Raw genomic sequence first — 24,331 nt, 5'->3', positions numbered from 1 at the left:
GTCCTCTCAGTTGGCGAGGCCTTTGTTCTCAATCGATGCTTGACTCTCAATCGGCAAGGCCTTTCCTCTCAAGCACCGAGGACTTGCTACAAGGCAAGGGATTCAGTAGTTCTCCTTCCCTGAGTATAAAGTAATAGGGAAGGGGCCCCTATAAAAATAAAGCAAGACTGATATCATAACCAAAAGGGGAAGGCTCCCTTTCAGCTATGCTGCCCCTTGGCTCCTGACAACAGAAATTAGTCATTCCTCCTCTCTAACGACCTAACCATCGAAAAGGGATAAACCACACAGTCCTACAAAATTTTGCCTTGCTAATCCCTTAATCCCGCTTAGTGGTCCATATACAACTGTAATCGGTACATGTAAGCTATCACCAAGTGAGGATGGGCCATGGTCGAAAAATCTCACAAATTTTAATTGTCTTAACCATTGAGAGGACGTCTAAAAATAGACAACTAAATAAGTATGACAGATGATTGGTACAAAATTTTGAGAGTGGAGTAGCAGAGAACAGTCCCACCAAATGAGCAGTTCCAATCATTCTGCACATGCCACATGCCCAGTCATGACTGAGGAGGACTACATGGTAGTCCAAGGAGTACCTCCATTTCCCCTTTCAAGAAGGGCCTCAGTTCTACTTCCACATTTTAACAAATTTCTATACCATTCCTCTTCAAGTCCTTTAATAAAGGTCAAATAAACTGATTTTAATTTCATAAATTAGGCAGGAAGAGAATACATTCAATTGAGAGGTGGGATACCCACTAAAAATTTTATGATTAATTTCATTAGTTAATTTAATTAATATAGTCCACTCTAGAAACTAGGGTAAATTACCAATTTTCTACAAATTTCCATTTTCTCTCTCTTTTTATTTTTTGCATGGGTGTAACTATAAGATCTCCCTACGAAAGAAACAAGAAGAAGAAGAACAATGCGTACAAAGGATCGAGAAGAAGAAGAAGTTCAGCAACGCCATGCAGAAGCTGCAATAATAGCTCTATCTTGCCAGCCCAAGAGCAAGCAACCCCTATCCTCGGTTAGCCTATACCCATCACATGGATACAAGCCAAGCAAGATCTTGGACTGAGTCACTGCATTTGCACTCAAAGCCACACTCTTGAACCCCTTCCCTTCCATGATCTTCCTCCATTTCTCGAGCCTCTCGTGTCTCTCCACCCTCTCCGGCCCCTCGCACGCCACAATGTTTCGAATCTCAGGCGCAAAGATATACTGCTCGACCTTAGCCCTCTCAGGCGAATCCGCCGGGAAAGTTGCATCCAACGAGTCGAATATGGCCGAGTAATAGTGCAATGCTTCCAAAAATCGGCCCAAGAAGTAGGGCCCATTATGGCTCGCTTCTTGCTCGACTAGGGTGACTATGTTCGGCGCCTGGTCTCGAATCATCCCTATAAGATTGCCCAAATAATTACTAGAGATGCGGTGGAGGCGGTTGACAGAGTTCACAGCGAGTGCCTCCCCCACCCTCCTGTGAAACATGTGGGGTTGGAGGTCCTCGAGCCGCTCTCCTATTGGGTGGAACTCAAATGGGACGTGTAGGGAGTGGGCCAGCTCCGTCAGGCGCCGACCCGTCTCCCTGACGGATTCCGGCGGGGACCCTACTCCGGTAATTCGGAGAAAGGGGGCCCCGCCGGGCCTGGCTGCCAGGGCCTGCATGAATACAGGCCACTGGTAGCCCTGGAGGATGTCTAGGTCAATGACATGGACACGCTCCTCAGCTTCGAAGGCCTCGAAGATGGTCTGGTTTGCGGTGAAGTGGGCAAATTTTATATAAGGGCAGGCTTGGTAAATAATTTGGTAGATTTTGAGGTTTTCTATTGAAGTTGGGGGATAGCAAGTGAAGGGCTTTGGAGTGGAAGTATTGGGGGAGGTGGTGAGGGTGGCGGTGAGTCGGGCGGTGAGGGCCTCCGTGAAGCAAGAGGCTACACGCTGCATGGAGTCTCCGAGTGGCGTGACTACACGGTTGAGATGGTGGAGGAATCGCCTCGCTAACATGTAATCGTCTTTCGCCACCGCTTCTGCGCAAGCCAAGAGGAGGTGGACTAGTTGAAGGCCACAGTCCTGTTCCTGTGAAAGAAAACAATGGAAACCAACATTAGAAGAATGAAATTGTGTTTAATTTTACAAATTGGGAACCCACAGCTCGACTGGATGATATACTTTTGTTGAAGTATAAATGATTAGATAACGCCAACTCTAACAGATTAAGCTTTTAGGGTAATTGGTTGTTTCACATGGTACCAGAGCTATTGCCACATGTGAGGGGGAATGTTTACGCCAACTCTAACAGCCTAAGCTTTAGAGTAATTGGTTGTTTCACGTGGTATTAAAGCTTTTGCCTAGCGGTGGGTCCTGGGTTCAAACCCAACAACTCCTTGATATAAAAAATCCATGTGTACGGCTAAGCCAAAAAAGAAGGATCACACGAGGAGGGTTGAAGTATAAATGATTAGATTACGCCAACTCTAACAGCTTAAGCTTTTAGAGTAATTTGTTGTTTAACAACCTTCTCTTGATCTTAGTTTAACAACAAATAAGGTTTAATTATTGTTGAGGAGTAATTGGTTGTTTCACATGGTATCAGAGCTATTGCCTCATGGGCCTTACAGCAGGTCCAGGGTTCAAAACCCAACAACTTCTTGATATTAAAAATCCACCTGCACGCCCAACCCAAAGAGAGCCACAGGTGAGGGGGAGTGTTGAAGTATAGATGATTAAATAACACCACCTCTAACAGCTTAAGCTTTTGGAGTAATTGGTTGTTTCACAATTATGTTTTTTTTTTTTTCCAAAAAAAAATGACTTGGAGTTCCCCCCCAGTAAGCTTCCCTCCATTTATAGTTTAAATGAGATTAGATAGATAGAGATATAGAGACAGAGACCTGATCAGACCCAGAAGAGACATGCCCCAACAATCCATGATCAAGGTTCTGTTGTTCTTGTAGTTGTTGTGGTGGTGATGGTGGTGGTCGTTGTGGTGGTGGTGCAGTGGCAAAGGAATGCATCCCATAGACGTCCCTCTCTTGGGTCATCGGCAAACCAGCCGGCATGGTGTCATTGATCGGCTCGCAGAACCCGGAGTTCAGCGGTGGGAGACAATCCAACACACCCGGAAGCACTGTCGACATGTCGAAGCTCTCCGGCGAGCATCCCAAACCAGACATCTTCATCATTGGATACGCCCCAAAACACTCTCTCTGATAGTCATCCAAAAACCCATCCACAGATGGTAGTAGAAAGTTTTCAGGTTGAATAAATTCAGAAGAATTAAACACCTTATGAAAGGGAGTCTGTTGCTTCCCTTTGTTGCCAGTGCTGAAATTACGCGTAGGCGAAGAACTGCCAAGGAGACTCTGCCCATGCATTGATTGAACATAACTGTAGTTGGAATTGTAACTTGAATGCAATGGCGATCTCTTCGGCGAAGACATAGTGAACTCCCTTTTTGGTGAACAGATCATATAATCCCTCTTAGGCGAAGAGATCATGAAATCAGCACTTGAATCTATCTGATCAACCAATAGTGACTCCCAAATTGAACTATCCGGTGATTGAACCTCGGCCCCGATATCAAATTTGAGGCTTTGGAAGGACAAAGTTAATGGGTTTTTATTGTTCTGATCGAATTCAGAGGCTGCAATGTTTGATTCCGTCGGTGAAGCGGATTGCGGCTTTGAGCATGAAATATCACTCTTTGGAGTGCCCATGCTACCACACATAGAGTTTATCATCTTCTTGTTTCTTAGAAATGCAAGAAATCTCAATTAGAGCCAAAACCCAAATGAAATTTGCTCACAGTGTTTAAAAATGCAGATGAGAACGCGACCAAAGAAAATCTTAGTCGACTCGGCACGACTCAAAGTACTTGGTTGATGCGGTCACAACTCAGGAGAGTCAAAGTAGTTATTATTGACTCTATAGGGCAAAATGAAAAACACGGTGTCAAAATGGGGAACGCGGCCAAGGTAAAAGGGAGTCGACTCTGAGGAGTCGACTAATGAGGCAAGGGAGTTTTAAAACTATGGCTCACACTCTCACAGCAAAGCTTGTTATCTCATTCTCATCATTCTTTGCCCCCTTCACTCTTCAAAGGTGGCATGCTAAAAAAGAGAGACCTCTCTTTTCTTCTCTTCTCATTGAAGGGTTTTGTCCCTTTGTACATCTTGGTTTGAGGTGGAAGGAGATTATTCAATCATTCTCATCCACTTTATCAAGATCTTCAAAGTAGAGCAGTTTTCTAAGTAACTAGTTTGTCAGTTTGGGTCCTTGAATCAACACTTTTTCTACTACTTCCCATGGCTTAGAGATTGTAAATGAGACAAGAATTCATGCTGGTGGGCCCCATTCCCTTGGGCCGGCCCAATGTAGAGAAAATAACAAGGAAGTTGGAGGGGCCTTTTTTTTAATAATATTGGAAGAGGGGAAGAGAAAAAGGGTGAGTGAAAAGGAAGGATGGTGAAAGTTGAGAGACAAGAGAAGAGGCTTTGGCAATGCCGTCGGTAGTGGCGTCGGTGGCGCCGCCTGGGCCTTGTATTTGCCAAAGGAATTGAGTGTTTGGACCTCTTCTGCTTTTTATGCTTCCTCTTAGTCGGCATCTGGTCTCATGACATATGTATATGTGAGAGCACGTGTGGCTCTCACGTGCTACCACCATCTCTTTCCTCACAAGAATGATGAATACCCAAAAGCCCATATGAGAGAAAGAGGGATGTTTTAGTTGGTCCTCCTTTGGTTGACCTTGATCGTCCATCTCCATCTGGTAGCCTTTTGTAGGGTCCCTAATGGCCATGGATTTAAATTCCGGTTTCGGTCCCACTTTCGATCTTCGCCAAAACTGAAATTTCCAGTAATAAATTTTTTTTTTTTTGGTAATTTCAGCCGAAATCTTGTAAATTTTTTTTTTAAAATAGCATTTCAACGAAATTGCACCGAAATTTCTAAAATTTAGGTCATTTCGGTATCGGTCAAAATTTAAAACCATGATAATGGCTGCCCAAACTCAAGGCAATTGGGTAATCATAGGGGCCATTTGGATACTAGGATTTTACAATCCTGGGCTTTATAGCTCAAACCTGGATTTTACATTTTCAGGATTGTAAAATCCAAGTTTTGTAAAATCAAGGGATTCTACAATCCTAGATTATAAAATCCATGTATCCAAATAATCCCCCCGAGGCGAATGATATTTTCACCCCCTTTTTATAGTATTTTCACCCCTTGTTTGCCTCCTCTTGAAAGTTGATGCATTCTCACCCTGCTTTCTCTTTTCAGGGAAATAGTTTAGATTTTAGACAAAAGACACACAAAAGACGGTGGGAATAATGTAAAATTAGGTTGAAATATCATTTTCCAAATTAATCCAAAAATCCAATAATGAGTATTTTTGGTCATTGAATGTGCAGCATTGCAGACACTTAGGTCATGTTTGGCAACCATGATTTTTTTTTCATGGAATATTATCTTACCAGGGTTGAGAGAGGGGGAGAGAATTGGTATGGGAATGAGTGAAGAGATGGTGCAAAGAGGCTGAAAAATAAGGAAAACAAAAACTCTAGTTTTTCCTTTCCCTGTTTTCCGGTCACTAATCATCCTCTCCTCACTCACTCATGCCCTCTCAACTCTCTATGTCCCTCTCCCACCACTTGAACTAATATTTTGAGAAGAAAAGTTTCATGGGTGCCAAACATGGCTTCAGGGTATCTTTGGACACAGCTAATCTTATGCTTTATGATCACCATTTTTTGAAAGGTTGACATCTCACCGTTGGATTCAGTGCTATATGTCTATAATAAGAGAATATCCTAATCTTAATTTTCTAATCTAGTAGGTAAGATCTCAACCTAAGTGCGATCTCACATATTCTAAGTTTCTAACACAAGAAAAGACATCAAATCTGTGCTATACAATTGGGATGTTTGAATGGACGAAGTATAACCGTGTCGAACGCACCTCATATTCCAATACTTTAGGACTCTATATGGGATATGCTAGCGTCCATTGCAAAAGGCATTTCGCAGATGGCCTGTTGCATGTGAGAGCAGCCACACATGCATTTTGTCTGCATTTACAAACGGCATTTCGCAGATGGCGTGTTGCATGTGAGAGCAGCCACACATGCATTTTGTCTGCATTTACAAACCATCCGCGAAATTGCCTTTTGCAATGGACGCTGGCAAATCCCTAACTTTATATTTACGTATGTTTTGAGTTTGATCCATCCTAATAGTAAGCTCGAAATAAAACTTTATACTTAACCTATTAAATTTTTTAGTATATTATTTTTAAAACAATATTATTATATAAAAAATTAAAATTTGAGAATTGATAATGGCCCGTTTGGATGCCGAGAAGATTTTGATTTTGATTTATCACATTTGTAGCCCTTTTTGCATTGTAATTTGGATCGGATCAAATTCTTGGATTTCTAATTCAGCAGCTGACAGTGAAAAAAATCAGATTTCTAAATTTGCTATGGAAATAAAAATTGGAAATCCACAGATCTGGCAGTTTTCTTCACCCTCTTTGCTAATCAACCTCTCCCCTCCACTAGGAACTACCCCCTCTCTTCTCTCTCTCTCTCTCTCTCTCTCTCTCTCCCTCTACATGAGCTGCCGGATCTATTCAATTTCTATTCAAAACTCAATTCCAAATCCAAATACAAAATGGGAGGTATTCAAATGGGCCCTAAATTTTTTGACAAATCCACGATTCTTTCTTTCTGGAGTTTGCTAAATCTGACACTAGATATTCCTATCAGATTATTCTGACACTCGTACCCGTACTAATGCAAAATAAATGCAACCGGACCAAAAGTATGACAAGTTCCAGTCAAACCTGTTGTTTCGGCAGAAACACTCCACAAGCAAACGCCGCAAAAAATTCAAAAAGATGAACTCCATGGAAAGCTGCGAGGCAATGGAAAGATACAGGCTTCCTAGAGAACACAGTTTCCTCTGTTTCAAATAATACAGGCTTCTTATTCATCTGAAATCTCAAATTCACCTGTGTTTTAGATGGGATTGCTTAGAAGACTGCTCCCAACATGGTAACAATTAGAGCACAACAACTTAGATTTATATATAATAACAGCGGGCACAAATACACGCACCATCACGAGCATGAGCGTCCCTTTGGCAAACACAAAGTGCTAGAACCTTTGGTTAAAGGCAAAAGGGTCCCAACAGAGAGACGGTTTTATCATTTGTAGTCTTTCCAACAGCTGCATTGGCTAGAACAGGCGAGATATTCTGAACTTGCCATAACAAGTGTGGCGAGAATACCAGATCTCAAATTCTGACTCTATCTATAATATGGAGCATGAACAGCCACTCTTCTTCGGCATCTTATCGACCTTCTTTTCTGCATAATAGACAAACACATTATGGGCCGCTTTCAGTGACAAGCTACAATCTTTTACACACAAGTTATATAAACCCTAGCAAGCAGTTGAGATAGGGCTGTTTGGATACGTGGATTTTAGAATCCTGGTTTTAGTTTGAAAGCAGTGTAAATTCTGGATCTTACAATCCATTATTCTGGATTTTAAGTAAGAAATCCAGGTTTTTAAAATCTCTCTCCCATCCTAAGGTTTCTAAAACCTGGAAACAGGGACGATCTCCAACTCTCTCGCTCGACCAAAAGAAGGGCGAGAAATCAGAAAATAACAGACAGTCTCCTCCTCCTATCCATGGTTTTAAATTTCGGACCGAAATTTCGAGCTTTGGTCGGAACTGACACCGAAACGTAATATACCTGAAATGGTATTTTATTTCGTTTGAAATTTCGGAATTTCTGTTGAAATTTCATCCGAAATTCCCAAAATTTCACCCAAAAACCTGTTTTTTTAAAAAAAAAAAAAAAATTTCCAAAATTTCGGCCTAAATTTGGTATCGAATAAAATAATGTTATTATTGTTTCGCCGGATTTCGGCCGAAATTTCGAAATTGCGGTCAAAATTTCAATTTCGGTGGGGGTCCGAAACCAATACCGAAATCGAAATTTAAAACCATGCTCCTCTTGTCTCCCATCCAGGATTTTGAGGAAATCCACAATTCTAAAATCCGCGTAACCAAACAGCCCATAAAATTTCAGAAACGAAAGCTCGTATGCTTGATTAACAAAATTCTACACAGGAAGAAACAGAAAAGAAAATTAGGCACTCATTTGGCTTCCCAATCTCGACCATGCATACAATAGAAGCTGAGGATTTATGAAATCCTCAATGGCATTTAAATTTCTGGAATAATGTATATAATTGCTGAAGAGCGGAATTGATAATTGCTGAAGAGCGGAATTGCATAGGTACGTTGAAGTTGGCGAAAGAGCAATAATAATGTATGATACCCGAAAGATAAATAGATTGGAAAGTGAGATGTGGCGACTAAGGAACATGAGCTTGAATGAGAATTTTTATACAAATAAAGAAACAATAAGATCAAAACAAGCTTCTATATAAATTCCTCATCACCATAGCGTGCCATAAGTAACATTAAGGACATTTCTTGGACACCATGAAAAAATATTCCATATAATAGTAGTGGGGCCAGTTGTGAGAGATGCAGAGAGGGAGAGACTTAAGAGAGAGGGAGTGAGGGGCATACGAAAAACAGGGGAAAAAACAATTTGGGGTACTGTATTTAGGGATTTCTCATGCTCTCTCCATGCTCTCTCCATGCTCTCTCCATGCTCTCTCCATGCTCCCTCCACCACTGCCCTCTCAAATTCCACCTCCCCGCTCTCAGCTCCTCTTTCGCAAGTGGGCCAACAAATATTCCATGGAATAATTATTCATGGTTGCTAAACATGCCCTAAATAAAAATCAAGTGAATCACTGAACATTGATAAGGCAATGGAAAAACCTCAGTACTTAAATTTATTTTGAGTGACTAAATGAATGGGTTGCAAAAAGAGAACACAAATCCAAGTGGGTTTTGAGTGGAAATGGGTAATATCAATGGTTTTTTTCCTTCCCAAAGGGAGAGGGTTTGAGGTTTGAATGAGAAAAAGATGCAGAAATGGGTGTTTTGGTATAGTGAATTTTATTTGTCATTCAATAGAGCCATTCATTCTGAATAGCCGAACCTATCTCGCACGCTCTGAGACTAACTAGTCGTTAAATTTCATTGATTATGCATTACTAAATATTACTAGACATGCAGAGGGACACATTTCATGCCATTGAACTCCTCGTTCAAAGGCATTCAGAAAAAACTCAAAAGCTAGTCATCTGGAAGAAATTGAATATTCATACACTACAGCTTGAAGTCAAGATGCAACATACCTGTTTTCGTTTTCGCCAAAGATGGTTGTACAACAACATGCATGGTGATAACTCCTCCTGGAAGCTCCCCAAAAGGTGCTCTACACTGACCAACGGTTTTGTTGTTCTCCAAAATTTTGCCCGCACTAATCAGCTTCACATCATTTGCCACCTTCGGTACAATTTTTTTATCTATTACCAAAACAAATGTTTATGTATGTTAACAAAATTGACATGGAACGGCATGACAAAAAGACACATTGTCAAATGAAAAGAAAGCAATTAAGTTAATAATAAACCACAATCACCAAGTATGCTTTCCTCCAAATTATGTTAAATAATACGACACTTTCCTGAGAAAGTGCTAATACTAGAATGAGAGAACCAAAGAATTCAATAAACGCAAACTTTAGCGGAAAAAACAGAGAAACTATAAATGCTTACCGAAACAAAATGAGCCATACTGTCTATTAAAGGCAAATCTCAAAGTACTCAGAAGAACAAAAACGTTCAAGAAGCGCAAAGGAGTTGGAATTTTAACAACATTTAGGCAAATACCAGTTCACGTGAAATGGTTATGGTATCAATTAGCTCAATGATTAATATTGTCAATATATTTCCTAATTCAAAGCATAGTTAATGGTGCTATACCTTGTAAACCATTTGCTAGTACCAATAAAGATTAAATATGATTCAAATTGTATTATTTAAGATTTGTGCTAAACCTTGTAGGCCATACGCTAGCCTAAAGTTTGAAATAGCATATAATATTCAGATTATGAACAGGTGATTGGTTGAATTCTAAGAGCAGGATATAGCTATGAAAATGAGCCGGGATCTGCACTTTTCCAAAGACTAAGAAGGGTTCTAGTGGTAGGAAATACGCTGAAACTTGAGAGCAAGAGATGACTATTGAACTAGAATAGCTTTTTTCTGCTTCAACCATTGTAAATATTGAATGTCAAAATCAGAAGCATCTTATGAACTTAATAAATCAGTACTCCACGTAGAATAAAAGATGCCTTCATCCCAAGTGATGTAAATGGAAATCTCCAACCCCCCATGGGAACTCAGGCTGAAGTCCAGAGGCACTCATAGATAAGAATGTCTTTTAGCAATTCACTCTTAGTATACTATCTTGCTGAGGCATTATTGTAGTTTTTTATGGCCAAAGTGTTTTCCAAAAAAATTACCAAAATATGCTTAACACTATTGCTTGGACGAAAAATGATTAGTGAAACACGATACAGCATAATGCTGAAAGCCACACACAAGGTGTAAAATATGATAAACAAAGGGGAAATTTATAGACCAACATGGAAGGTATTATTTGGTGTCCATCTATGATTTGTGGACACGTACATGAGTGTCGGACACGGCAAACCTCCAAAATTTAGAAACAGGGACATGGCTAAAAAAGAAAATATATATAATCATAATTTGTCGATACTGATGCGTGTGTCAAGTTTCAACATGGATATGAGTTGTCTGACATGGCAACATCTAAAAATCTAGAAATGATGACATGTACATACATAAAACTATTGATTATTACACAAATACATGTCCAACACGCCGACATTGACTCAAACACTCCTAGAGTCCTAGTCATGGTTTTAAATTCGACTGAAATTCGAAATTTCGGTTTGAAATTTCGGACCGAGACCGAAACTGAAATCAAACATACCCGAAATGGTACTTTATTTCGACCAGTCGAAAATTTGTTTTTCCCAAAATTTCATTTTAGGAAATTTGACCAAAAATCTCGTTTTTTAAATTATTCTTATTTTCCCAAAATTTCGGTAATTTTGGCCAAAATTTTGTAATAAATAAAATATTATTTTTAATATGCCGTTGGATTTCGGCTGAAATTTCAAAATTTCGACCAAAATTTTGGTTTCGGTAAGCTCCGAAACGGAAATTTAAAACCATGCTCCTAGCAATACATTTAAAAGTGTCCAAAGGGGTGTGGACACGCATGTCGTGTCGAACATGACAGGACACGTGTGTCAACAATTTCAGTGTCGGCTAAATCATAGGTGTCCACAAGTAACTGCATGTAGCCACAGTGCCACCCTTGATATTTCATTAAATAACAGCCGACTTTATAAGAAGATGTCGTTGAATCAAACATCAAGGGTGGCAACTATGTTGTGTACGTGCAGCTATGCCTACACCATATAATTTCACTACATGCGTATCTATAACCAGTGCAATAAAAATAGAGGTGTTTCCAAATTTAAATTTTAGTACAGCCCTTCTCTAGTGTATTTTCCACCTAAAAACCTTCAAAAAGATTGATATAAGCTCAAGCATGAGTTGTTAAGTAGAGGTGTCCAGAAGTAACTGCAAGTAACCACAGTCCCACCCTTGATATTTCATTAAATAACAGCCGACTTTATAAGAATCAAACATCAAGGGTGGCAACTATGTCGTACACCCATTACGTGCAGCTACGCACTACACCATATAATTTCACTACCGGCGTATCTATAACCAGTGCAATAAAAATAGAGGTGTTTCCTAATTTAAATTTTAGTACAGCCCTTCTCTAAGATATTTTCCATCTAAAAACCATTAGAAAAGATTGATATAAGCTCAAGCATGAGTTGTTAAGTAGACCAAAACAACAGCTCATTCTCGTATCATGAAAACACATAGTTTTAAAACTAAACACCCACTCCCCCACCCATACAGCTATACCCCCTACGAGGAGAAAGAAATAGAGAACATGAGAAGTACAGCTGAGGACTCTTCACACCAAACTCAACAATGGAAAATAATACACCTGAAGACGCTTCACACCATGCAGCAGAAAACACTAATCAAGCACCCCAATTCCCATAACGCCAACCCATTGATGATTGATCACCATGTAGCCTACTCCCACTAAAACACGATACCAGCTCTGTTTGTGTTCTCACCCAGATACAAAGACTAAAGAATTATCTTGAAGGAACAGCCCTGACAACTGGCATCTAATATGAAAAGTGCCTTATATCTCCTAAAACTTTGAACCAGATATCATCCTGACACACACTTAAATTCTTTTACAACCTTTATCAGTATATAATTGACATTTCCAGGCCCCTCAATGAAATATGCAATTCCTCTTGGCATATTTCAGAGCAAGAGTTTGGGCTACAGTGCTACACTTCCATCTTAGAAATAACGCCGCATTTTACCATGATTTCATTATTGCACTCCCTAGTCATTAAAATGCAGGTTGTACTCACAAATATTTTAAACACAGTGTTTAAAAACCCAGACACAAACTAGTAATTGGATGTTTGAGTTTGACTTGATCAAATCCAAAAAACAAAAATGAAAAATCTTAAAATATAATGAGATGAAATGAAAATATAACATGAAGATTTTCAGCAAAAACAGAGAAGAAATTGGTGGGAAGTTAGATTTGTTTAAGAGAGTAAAAGCAAATTAGAGTTTAGGGATGGGGAACAGAGGAGAATGTTAGGGTTTTAGGAATCAGAGGGCGCCTAGGTAAACGCAGCCAAAATAAGCAACTCGAGTTGCAGCTTCTAAATTTTGTCAAAATAAGTGTCTTAGGACCTTATGATAATAAGCCAAGTTTAGCAGTCATCAGACAAACAAAGTTGGCAGTCCACCCCAACCCCCACCTCCACATGCCAGAACCAATTGTCCAGTGGAACCCCCCAGGGATGGGCCACTCTCCAAAAATCTCAACATCAGGACAATTCTGGCCATCTAAATCTGCAAATGTTTGGCAGTCCATGTTTGACACAAACACTATATAATTCAATTTTCCCATAAAGCCTTTTTCCTTTCCAATACCAGTTTCCAATATTCTCCTATGGTTGGAGCATGATTGAACTATTAAACAACGAATTCTGTTTGGAAAGGGAGGTCATTAAACTGAAATAAAATGCTAAACACATGACTCTCTTCCTCTAGGTCTAAACAACCATCCTTTCATCAGAGACCATGAAACCTGAAAACACAAGTGTCTCTCGACAGTGAGGAAGACAATCAACGAATACATCACAGTTAATTACATGAAATTTAATCATCTACACAGCACAATAAAACCAATCCATCTTCCAAAAAGTGATCAAATTCACGTCAATAGCAGCAACAATATCAGCACAAAGCAAGAAGTAAACACTACGGATATTAAAAAAGAAGAAAAACAGAATTCCTAACCTCGTGGCCATTCGGTGATTATCCTCTCCTTAAGCATTGCAACAGTAGAAGCAGAAGAATACTGGATCGGACCAATATCCGATCCATCATAGAGACGGAACTTAAGCTCGATAAGATCCTCTTCTGGCATTGGATCTATCCCTAAAAATTCCAAATTCCCAATCCAATAAACAACCGCACGAAATCTTCAAACAAATTTCCGTCTATCACTTCTAATTCACCTACTTAGGGTTTCATTCCCCATCAGAAACCCTTTCTTACACAGAATTCGACAAATTTCTGCCGATCACTTCCAATTCACCAACTTAGGGTTTCATTCACCAGCAGAAACCCTAACTTACACAGAATTCGACAAATTTCTGCCTATCACTTCAAATTTCACCTCCTTAGGGTTTCATTCACCATCATAAACTCTTAATTACACAGAATTCGACAAATCTCTTCCAGATCACTTCCAATTCACCTACTTAGGGTTTCATTCACCAGTAGAAACCCTAACTTACACAGAATTCGAAAAATCCAGTGTCTCTTACGAATTCAACCACGGAGAATAGATGTAAAACAAATCAATTCAATAGGAATTGGAGAAAAATATCAGATTACAAACTTATAATACCTTCAAAATCGGATCAAACCGAGCTGTATAGATTTGAGATCAACGAGATTTTCCCGTGCCTTGAGAAGGAGGCCGTGGAAGTTAGAAGATCGTAGGGATTAGAAAATGAAGCTAAGGGAATCGAGAAACGAGAGATCTGCGAAACCCTAGAACCGATCGTGACCCCATTCTTTTTCTTTTTCTTTTCTTTCGATGGGGAAGTGAGATTAGGGGTTCGAATCTCACTGTGGAATTTAAAAAGAAGCAATGTTATATATAGATATATATATGTATATATATATCCTCCCTTTTCTTACCGTGGACACCCCCTCGAACTAGCGTAACAAGTAGGGGCGGCCCAGAGAAGAAAAGGCCTAGATATCTACCATACACGTGGCGGTTTGTACGATGATCAGGCATAGCAAGATATCTGGGTCCACACGAGACATAGGCACTGAATAATCAAACCTGACTAGGCCAAATTTTTGCAAATGTATTGACCGAAAGTCTACAAGGTGGGGTCCAGTTGGGTGAGGTTTGGAATTAGTTAGGCAAATCAGCTGAATGACTACATCAACCGCGCACGTGCTTATGGAAATTGGAAAGTAATCAAGGAAGTGGGGCCCCTATGAACAGGTCTCCAGACCTTAATAGGTGCCATTGATTAGGCAACTCTTGATTTTCTCTCTTGGGGGATAGAGTTTCAAAGTTAAAATCCAATTGTTCCCAACCCTTTCATGAAAATGACTTCTAAAAGACATTTACCTCGATAAAAAAAAAAAAGAAAAAAATATATAGAAAGAGTGCTAAACATACGGGCGCCCTTGCAAATTTGAGCTGAAAGGGCGGAAGGGCTCAAATTTGCAAGGGTGCCTGTGAGTTTAGAATCCCTCAAATAAAAAACATTGGGGAATTTTAAAATAAAATAAAATAACCATCATGAAAATGACCAAAATACCCATATTTTATGAAGAAGAAAGAAAAACCAAAATGGAAAAAAAATCCTAAAAAATATATTAAAATACTCAAAATCTTTACCTCAGAGAAAAAGACCAAAATACCCTTATCCCATGGAAAGTGGGAAAAAATGAAGAAAATACCCTAAAATTTTCCCAAGCATAAAAAACAATTAAAATGCATGGCATGAGAAATGCTCAAAATCCTATGAATTCAATGACAAATTTTGCTCCTTTTCTTCACAGAACCACCCTCTTGTAGTCTAAAAATTATAAAGATAAGAAAAATCCTAGAAAAGTGTCATGTGTCGACATGGTATGAAGAGGTTTTGGCTATATGGAATGAACTTGCTCGACGAATTGTCATGATTTTCCGGCACATAGGGGTCAAGCTACTGATGTTGGCACTACCACATTCTAACCATGGTTTTAAATTTTTTACCGAAATTGGGATACCCAAATGTTACATTATTTCAACCGAAATTTCAAAATCTCATCCGAAATTTAAGGAAATTTATCCAAAAATCTCTATTTTTTTATTATTTAATTATTTTATATGGCAATTACGCGTAAAATCCAGTACTTTTTTAAGAGTACGGTGGGCCCACTTCAAAGGATGACCCAAACCCGTTTTTTTATTGGGCCACAACGCGGTACATCGTAGACAGGGGCGGTTTGGATGTAGAGAATTTTTTTTTCCTTAATTTTTACAAAGAAAATGAGTTTTTCAGTGTTTGGTATTTATTTTCCATGGATTTTGTCCAAATTTGAAAGTTGCCTTGTTTTTTTTTTTTTAAAGGAAAGTGTACGAATCTTATTTTCCATGTAATCTTTTTCATAGGAAATATTATTTTCCTTGATTTTCTTCTCCCTAGATCCAAACACCCCCTACTTCATTTTTCAAAAGAGTTGGAGGAATTAGGCCACTTTTCTTATTTAGAATTTATTATAAGAAAGACCAATGTGTAGCCCTTTTTAATTATTATAATGGGAAAAATTTCCCTTATATTTTAGGAAAAAATTAGGGAAATGTTATCAGCCCTACTGTATTTTGATGAGGGCACTCATCACTTTATTAAAAGTACGGTATGGACGGCGCCATAGGCTGATCCAAACCGTCCATTAGATGGGCCACAGCCTAAATAGGTTGTGCCCCAAAAATTATTTCAATGAAATTATTTTCAGGGTAGCCAAACAGGTTACCTTGTGATTGGATGATACCCAATGGACATTGTTACACAGAGGACAATACCTTCAAAATTGCAATCCATCCTCAAAAAGTCCTAAACATATGATTAGAGACAACTGTTTGCTTTGGATTTTAAGAAGTGATTTTGAGTCCAAAACTGATTATTTTTTATTGAATGCAGCTTGTCTGGACAATGTCTTGTGGGCAGAAAACCCCTTTTCTATGTGTGAGAACTGAGAAGGGCTTCTAAAACTGATTACTGGACTCAGAATTACGCTTAGGCCCGGTTTGTTTTGGATTTAGAGATCCGATTGACATTTAGGCTCAGTTTGTTTTGGATTTAGAGAACCGTTGTGTCCAAATTCCAATAATCAGTTTTGGACTCGCAATCGATTCTCAAAATCCAAAACAAACAGAACTTGTTGCTGGCTCAAAACAGTGTTTTGAGAATAACAAAAAACATATAAATCAGATATGTTAAAGCTTTTAAATGAAGATAGCTTGAAATTTGTCTCTAATCAGAAAAATTTATACAGGAAAGGAGACCTTTTAAACAAAATAAATGTGAAAAGAAAATTTGTTTAGTTTTAATAAATTAAAATTTCAATTTTTTCTTAGAAAAATGTGAATACCAGTAAAATTTCACTGGTTTAACTATAATCAAGAGAGCAAAAAAATGTTGTGAAGTCAAAGTCACTTAATGGTGGGTAACCCTCCTCAAACAGATTATAAGAGGGGTGGTGGTTTTAACTCATATACAGTTATGTACTGGTTATCTGAGATTTCAATCTCCTCTAGTAAACAGTTAGCCCACCATCCTCTCTGCAACACTACCCAAAAAAATTTCCATCTCCTGAGTAAAATTCTCTAGCTTCAAGCCAACAAGATGTGAAAAAATTAGGACCGGGAAGTGGGCGGCGTCGCTGGTAAGGGAGGCTTGTTATAGAAACCGCTGTCCGGGGCTTGATTCTGATAAGGATATGGGGAAGGATAACACGAGATTCCTGAAAGCTGTGTCCCAACCATTGGATAACCAGGCAAAGGAGGCTGTCCTTGTGGTGCTGTACCATACCCGTATGGTACGCTCGTCATTGACCCGGCAGTTTGCATGAACTGAGGTGGCAGTGAGGGGGGCGGCATAGGAGGAAGAGGGGGTGGTGTTTGCATATTTGACATGGGTGATGAAGATGGGTGAGGTGAGGGCTGATTCAGAGTCATCTGTTGAGAGAAAGTGGTGAGTTTTTGTACTGAGCCAGGATGTGGAAAAGGCGGTAATGGCGGAGGATTCTGAGACGGACTGTAAGATGATTGTCCATTCTCGAGTTTAGGCCTCTTCTCGGAAGGAAATTTGATGGCAGATCCGTTTAATGGGTTGCCGATGACACCTTCGGAAGCAAGAGAGGATAGGACGTAACTGAGCATTTGAGCCGAGGAAGTTGATGCCGCGAGCTTTGCTGCCACTTCAGCGGCCGTGGTTTTCCGCCGTTCGTCAATGGTGTGGAGAGAGTTGTCTGTGAAAGAAGGCCCCGGTTGGATATACATGACTGGAGCTGATTTTTCTTTTTCTCCACCTCCAATTGGAGCTTCTGGGATGAAACTGGGGGGCACGTCGGAGAAGGTGGTCACTTTGTTTGACCTTTGCTCGGTTACCAAATGCCCGCCGTTGAAGCTTAGTAACTGTTGGCAGATGCTTCCTGAACGGTCAGACTGAGATTGAGCAACCTGAAATTGTAGTTATATTAAATTATAATAAACTGCGAGTTGAGATAATAACTTTGAAAAACAAATTTATTTTGTTTTGGTTGGAAAACAAATTATAACTTGCAGATGAATCATGTGAACAAAAGGTATCCATATAATTTGAGAAATGACAAACATATCCCTGCTTTGGTGCATTTTGGTGATATTATGAGTGCTGTTTGGGACAGTCTTGACACAAGCGTGTCTTCATATCATTTCGAATAAATATGGGGCATTAATGGCCGAAATATTGGTAGGGAATAAAGTAAAATTTCAGAAAAAAAGAACTATTTGTTTCACATTGCCAAGCATAAACAGTACAGTTATCAAATGAGCATAATCAATTCCAAAACACCTTCAGATCAAGTGTTTTGCATTGCTTTGGATATTGAATACGACTGGTTTGAGGTTTTTTATTTTCTTTATTTATATGTTTTCTTTCAGATTTTTTAGATCTTGGGTTAGTTCAGATATGTCCTAGATCCATCAAGCCAGCCAGACCATTTCCTCTCGTTCACAACCAACAAATCCTCAGGCAGTTCACATGAATCTATGAAAACATAGGAACGAGTAAGAGTGTGTGTTGTTATCCTCTTTTGCTGATATTCAATCACGGTGGCCAGCTTCATAACATCTGCAGCAGTTCCCAGAAATTGATTAGCTAGAAAGCACCATATTGGCAATCTAAGTGCACTGATAAACTGTTGGCTCAATTGCTCTTCCATTTCCTACAAGTCACTTCATGAAAATTTTTGATAGAAATTCTTCAAAATAATCAAGCTGGTGGATTTCCTTCAAATTGTGATATTTGGAGTACAACTTATGAGAATAACGAATGTGAAGAATATTTTCTTGTAGTCTCTTCTCCATCTTCCACTCCATAATAACTTTTGTATTCTTCGTCAGTACTCAAACAGTTTGGATCTGCTTCTATCATGCAATTGTGCCGGACTTCAGTTTGAGGCATGAGTTTTCACCTTCTTGTCTTCTCGCACTTCCAAATACTAGAAAGGTTTCTCTATGGCATTAAGCCAATTGAACAATTTCTCTTGATATTGCTATCCATCTAACTAATGCAATTCACATTCGTTTTTTTTTCTTTGAAGAGCCCAATCATTGAGTCGTATCAAACTCCGGCAATTCATCCCTCCTACAATCAGTCCAATCATTGAGTCTCCCGTGATCTACGGCTTGATTGTTAAGTTGGAGTAACATTGATACTTTCCTTCACAAAGATCTGGGGCTCCTTGATTACGATTTAGAGTAATCAAGAGGTTGATTTACCTCCATAGGTGCTTGTTTTCCTCTCATCTAAGACTAACTTGAGCAGCATATTCATTCGGATTTAAACCCATTGTGACTGAGATTTACCAAAATCACAAAATTCTTCGACAACTCCAGCGTATTACTTTATGCAGCTCCTTAGCAACGAAATAAAAGGCGATAGGGATAAAACAAGGATGAGCAGAAAATAAAAACTCGAAACTCAAACTAGAGCAACTAAAGCACAACAAGACTTGTATTGATCCTTCAAATCCCAGCCAACAGTAATGTACAGAAAATCTGTACATTCTCCCTACATCTAACCCTTAAAATCCTAAACTTCCCCAACACAAGTAGAATTCTTTTTCCTACCGTGCATCAATCCAGTAAAATATGAAAACCCAGATAATTTTATCCTACAGCCTCCATAGCTCACTAAAATAGGGACTTCTCTGCACACAGTCCACTCATAGAAATTCACTAGTTTAAGACGTAGTAAAAAATCTTTATAACTTTCTCTGGTATCTCTCCTGTATAGGGAAGGGGCTCTCTCCTTCCCAGACTCAAAACTCTCACATTTCTTCATGCTTCCTATCCGTATCAACCTCCACTAATCCTTTTTTCTCCTTCAAAAGCTCCCTAATTGGAAACTGACTCCAACTTTCATGCAATCCGCCAAACACATGAGCCAAAGGGCCCATTAGAAACCCCTTCAACAATTTCCAAAATTCAAATAAAAATTCCCAGTATTATCTATCGAGAAAAACAATCTTTCTTTTCTTTCTTTTTGTGAATCAAGAGGTGTTGAGCCACGTGCTAAAGTCAGCATGACATCAAGATAACATCACACCATCATCATCACAAATGGGTAATTTTTGCACCTTACTCTTCACCATTCTTATTGTTGGATATATATGTGTGTTTCTATGTATGTATGCCATAAGGGCATAGTAGTCTTTTCCTCTTTCCCATCTTATATATACTTGAGTGAAGGGGAGAGACCCTAACTCATTCTATTCTCTCATTTTGGTTCTTCTCCAACATGGTATCAAAGCCTTAGGGTTTTTGTGCCCTAGGGACCAAATTGGAGATTCTTCTTCTTCTTCTTCTTCCTCTTCTCCACTCTCTCCACCCAACCCTATGAGCTAAACCCATTTCCCATTCTTCTTCCTCTTCTTCTCTCTTCTTCCTTTCTTCTTCTTCTTCTTCTCACCCCCCCCGCACCCCACTGCTGCCCCCCCCCCGGTTGCCCCCTCTCTCTTTCTTCTTCTTCTTCTACCTCCTCCACTCCGCCCCCCACCTGCTGTCCATCTTTCTCCACTCCCTCTTTTCTCTAAACCCTAAACCCTATTCATTACCTTATCTAACTCCAACCCCATACCCCTCCAACACTCAATCCCTCTCTTTCCCTTCTTATCTATGACCTAAATCCCCACCTTCTTTCTATCCCTCGTCTTCGCGGTTCCGCATGACTCGGTATTGGCCCGAGCCTTTTTCCTCTTTGATGCTACATGTGACTTGTCTTTCTATGCCTCTTTTCATTCTCTTTTGTCGTTGGAGCCGCGCTCGTCTGATGGAGTCGCCCTTGTGACTTCTCTTTGTCGAAGTATTTTATCTCCTTTCAGGCCGTCGTGAGCATTTTCTCTTCCAATGTATCCATCGAATACTTCGGATCCTCCTCTCTCACCCTCCCTTACTAACAGTGTGACTGATCCTCCCGGGGCTTCTTCTCCTTTGAGCTACCATCCCACAATGTACTCTCCCTCTGTTGAGCAGTCCTTTCCCCAGATGACTTCGGAGCGCCTTGATGGTGTGGTTATGCCAATCCGAGGACGAGTGCGGCGAGGGACGCGAGGTCCCCACAACAATCCTCAAAGATCTCCACAATGTGAAGGAGAGCTCTGCCAAGGAACTCTCGAAACTGATGCCACTCTCACAGCATAGCATGAGTGGCGATATAAAAAGAAAGAGATATGTCTTGATCCGGAGCCGGGGCTCGAAACCGAGACATACCTAAAATAAACTCAGAGTCGCCATCCATGGACAAGCCATGGAACCAAAACAAATGCTCTGTTTGCAATGGATAACCAGAGATACAAAAGGTCCGTGCCTGGTGACGAATAGAGAAGGTCCGAAGAGCGCCCCCAATTCGCCCGAGTGCGAACACTTGGTCTCTTATGCCATTTATTATTAACCTCGAAGAGTATTGGGCAAAAATCATGTGAAATGGGAACAAAATATCCCCGGGAAGACGTCTATCTAATCATGCATGACCAGGGGATAAAATAATAAACACACACAAAATAAGATAAAAGATGTGTCACCTAATGACAGCTAGGTTATGAGTGACATGCCTAAAGGGTGTCTAAGTTCTGATGTGCAAACACATGCAAGCTATAGCTAAAGGTATAGGATCAGCACAAGAAGGTAAGAGAACACATCAAAACATATAATAACAACACAATAAATCCTAAGACTCTAAAACATTAGAAACTTAAAGCATAAAAAATAGTTGATTTGCTGTAAGTGTCTGTTAGGTAGAGAGTTCGTTTCGAACTACGTTGGCTTGATCCTCTTCCGAGGTACGTAGTGCAGCTTGGGATTTACATCCCAAGTCCAGCCAAACTTTTTTGTAAATAAATGTTTTAAACCTTCTTCAAAAACCTTTAAAATCTTGTTTTCAAAAGATCTTCCTCTAGAGTTAGGAGTTTCTCCTAGATAGAGAGTTTTAGAGTTAGGGTTTTTCTTTTGATAGGTTGTTTGATTGTTTGTTTGCTGTGTGCTTGTTTTAGAGTTAGGGGTCTGTCCTAGAGTTATAGGAGCGCCTCCGTCCGGTCAGTCGGCGATCCTCATCGCCGAGTGATGACTAGAGTAGGATACGCTAGTCCACCTTTGGTTTTCCTTAGGAAATACAGCCTAGTTACACACAGGTTGTAGGAACTACCTGCATTAGCCTAGGGCTAATCTGCATTTAGTTAGGGCATATAGGGTGTCCTAAAATTCACAATTCACTGGAATTTAAATAATCGTACAATAAACTTTAATAATTGGTCCGGTCTTTTAGATCGAGTTTAGGATAGAGGGCTAGGTGTCTTAGGCATCATAGCTTAGAATAGGCGCGAAGAACTACGTTGCCTTGATTCTCGTGGAGGCGGGGATACGTAGGCTTCTTTGGATGAATACCAGACCATCCGAGGACTCGGGCTAATAATTTAGAGTCTTAGGATTTATTATGTTGTTATTATATGTTTTGATGTCTTTTCTTACTTTCTCGTACTGATCCTATACCTTTTGCTGTAGCTTGCATGTGTTTGCACATCAGAACTTAGACACCCATTAGGTTTGTCACTCATAACCTAGCTATGCTTAGGTGGCACATCTTTCATTTTATTTTATATGTGTTTATTATCTTTATCCTCAGGAAATGCATGCTTAGGTAGACGATTCTTGAGGATTGTTCCCATTTCAGATGATTTTTACCCAAACTTCTTTGGAGTTAATAATAAATGGCATAAGAGACCAAGTGCTTGCACTCGGACGAATCGGGGGTGCTCTCAGACCTTCCCCATTCGTAACCAGGCACGAACCCATATATATTTCTGGTTATCCATTGCACAGAGGATTTGATTTTAGGGTTCCATGGCATATCCATGGATGGCGACTCTGAGTTTATTTCAGGTATGTCTCGGTTTCGAACCTCGGTTCCGGATCGAGACATATCTCTTTCTTTTATATCGCCACTCGTGCTATGCTATGAGGGTGGCATCCGTTTTGAGAGTTCCTTGGTAGAGCTCTCCTTCACACGTGGATGATCCAGAGGATGGTGTGGGGACCCGTTCCCTCGCCGCCTATCTTCGGATCGGGGTCCACATATGGCTCCAATTATCTTAACTGGAGGAGGGCTGTTGAGACCTATCTTCTCACTCGCGGCAGAGTGTCTCTCATTGAGCAAGGTCCTCCACGCTCCTCAGATCCATCCTATGACCGGTGGCATCAAGATGATACGATGGTTCGCACGTTACTATGGCAGAGCATGGCTTCTCGTATTTCTCGGCCGATGATGGACTTGGCGACTGCCAAGGACATTTGGGAGCATGCTGCTCTCATGTTCTCTGGGGTTGATAACCTCACTCGCATCTGTGCAACCTACTCTGAGTGTATTCGTCTTGAACGTCGCGACTTATCCCTCTCCGACCATTACAGCTGGTTTATCTCTTTATGCCAGCAGCTTGATGTATTTATGCCCCTCACTTCAGATCTGACGGTTCTAGCTCGTTAGCGGGATCAGCTTAGGGCTATACACTACCTTGAGTCCTTGGGCTCAGACTTCTTACCATTCCGTCAGCAGATGATTGGCTCAGGGGCCATCCCCTCTCTCCCAGAGATTTACTCCCGTGCTCAGCAGTGTGCCCCGGGAGGCTCCTCCACTATGCTTCCTTCAGAGGGTTCCGCTCTTACTTCTTATGATACTGTGACTTATTCCGGTCGTGGCACTGGTTCTTTTGGTCGTGGCACTGGCTCCTTTGGCCGTGGTCGTGGTTGTGTGATGGGTGGTGGCCGTGGTACATGTGGTCTTGGTAGGCCATATTGCACTCACTGTCAGAGGGATGGTCACCGTGTTCATACTTGCTTCATGCTTCATCCAGAGCTCCGTCATTCCTGCGCTGCCCACCTCTCTGCGGCGTCCCCTACTGATGGCACATTCCAGTCTTCTGCTTCATATCTTCCAGACGAGCCTTTTGAGTTCACCAGAGCTGATTATGAGGAGCCTCAGCGTCTCCGCCTTAGCAGCCACCCTCCATCCGCCGGGGTTGCCCAGTCAGGTAGTGCACATGCTTCCCTTCTCACTAGCTCCAGCTCCTGGATCAACCATGTGACGGGTAACTCTCAATCCCTTACATCATTTCAGTCCTTTCCTTCTCATTCTCGTTTTGTCACTCTGGCTGATGGCACCAAAGTCCCCATTTCTGGTACTGGTTCTCTGTCACCCCATGAGTTTCTAACTCTATCATCTGTCTTGTGTGTTCCCACCTCTCATTTTAATTTGTTATCAGTCAGCCAGCTTACTAAATCTTTGCATTGCTCTGTCTCATTTTTCCCTTCATATTGTGTTTTTCAGGATCTCT

General features: G+C 40.4%; 3 protein-coding genes across 5 annotated transcripts in view; all 3 read right to left on the bottom strand.

The window, feature by feature from the left end:
• Positions 1-852: 852 nt before the first annotated feature.
• On the bottom strand, positions 853-6,984 carry LOC143889903 (GRAS family protein RAM1-like). Of its 2 annotated transcripts, none has more exons than XM_077394298.1 (3): positions 6,856-6,984; positions 2,904-3,762; positions 853-2,088 (listed from the first exon to the last, which is right to left on the bottom strand). In XM_077394298.1, exons 1-3 carry the CDS (start codon positions 6,918-6,920, stop codon positions 967-969), a joined length of 2,046 nt encoding a protein of 681 aa, XP_077250413.1. In that variant the 5' UTR covers positions 6,921-6,984; the 3' UTR covers positions 853-966. The 2 variants fall into 2 exon arrangements, with proteins under 2 accessions (XP_077250413.1, XP_077250414.1); XM_077394299.1 differs by having other exon boundaries at positions 853-2,082.
• MUB4 (membrane-anchored ubiquitin-fold protein 4 precursor) lies at positions 6,976-14,316 on the bottom strand. The gene is made up of 3 exons (XM_077394302.1): positions 13,463-14,316; positions 9,302-9,472; positions 6,976-7,380 (listed from the first exon to the last, which is right to left on the bottom strand). Exons 1-3 carry the CDS (start codon positions 13,590-13,592, stop codon positions 7,325-7,327), a joined length of 357 nt encoding a protein of 118 aa, XP_077250417.1. The 5' UTR covers positions 13,593-14,316; the 3' UTR covers positions 6,976-7,324.
• Positions 14,317-16,765: 2,449 nt separating this feature from the next.
• LOC143889904 (ENTH/VHS family protein) overlaps positions 16,766-24,331 on the bottom strand; it is a 58,090-nt gene continuing 50,524 nt past the window's right edge. For both annotated transcript variants that reach the window (XM_077394300.1, XM_077394301.1), the window contains one exon: positions 16,766-17,924. In XM_077394300.1, coding sequence (XP_077250415.1) covers positions 17,100-17,924 — 825 coding nt within the window. In that variant the 3' untranslated portion in view covers positions 16,766-17,099. The remainder of the gene's footprint in view (positions 17,925-24,331) is intronic.

The sequence above is a fragment of the Tasmannia lanceolata genome, unplaced genomic scaffold, assembly GCF_043159265.1.
Source record: "Tasmannia lanceolata isolate RefF3 unplaced genomic scaffold, GAP_Taslan_0.1 ptg000013l, whole genome shotgun sequence".
Taxonomy (NCBI): Eukaryota; Viridiplantae; Streptophyta; class Magnoliopsida; order Canellales; family Winteraceae; genus Tasmannia; species Tasmannia lanceolata.
This window is presented reverse-complemented; position numbering and strand designations above follow the sequence as displayed.

What these genes read in the sequence shown, in the direction of transcription:
- LOC143889903 (XM_077394298.1), bottom strand. Translation starts at nt 6,920, where the DNA reads ATGGAGTTCATCTTTTTGAATTTTTTGCGGCGTTTGCTTGTGGAGTGT. An exon ending in TGTTTCTGCCGAAACAACAG is followed by an intron (nt 3,763 to 6,855) that starts GTTTGACTGGAA and finishes TGCATTTCTAAG; the next exon opens with AAACAAGAAGATGATAAACT. An exon ending in TCTCTTCTGGGTCTGATCAG is followed by an intron (nt 2,089 to 2,903) that starts GTCTCTGTCTCT and finishes TTTCTTTCACAG; the next exon opens with GAACAGGACTGTGGCCTTCA.
- MUB4 (XM_077394302.1), bottom strand. Translation starts at nt 13,592, where the DNA reads ATGCCAGAAGAGGATCTTATCGAGCTTAAGTTCCGTCTCTATGATGGA. An exon ending in AATCACCGAATGGCCACGAG is followed by an intron (nt 9,473 to 13,462) that starts GTTAGGAATTCT and finishes TTTTGGTAATAG; the next exon opens with ATAAAAAAATTGTACCGAAG. An exon ending in TTTGGCGAAAACGAAAACAG is followed by an intron (nt 7,381 to 9,301) that starts GTATGTTGCATC and finishes TCTATTATGCAG; the next exon opens with AAAAGAAGGTCGATAAGATG.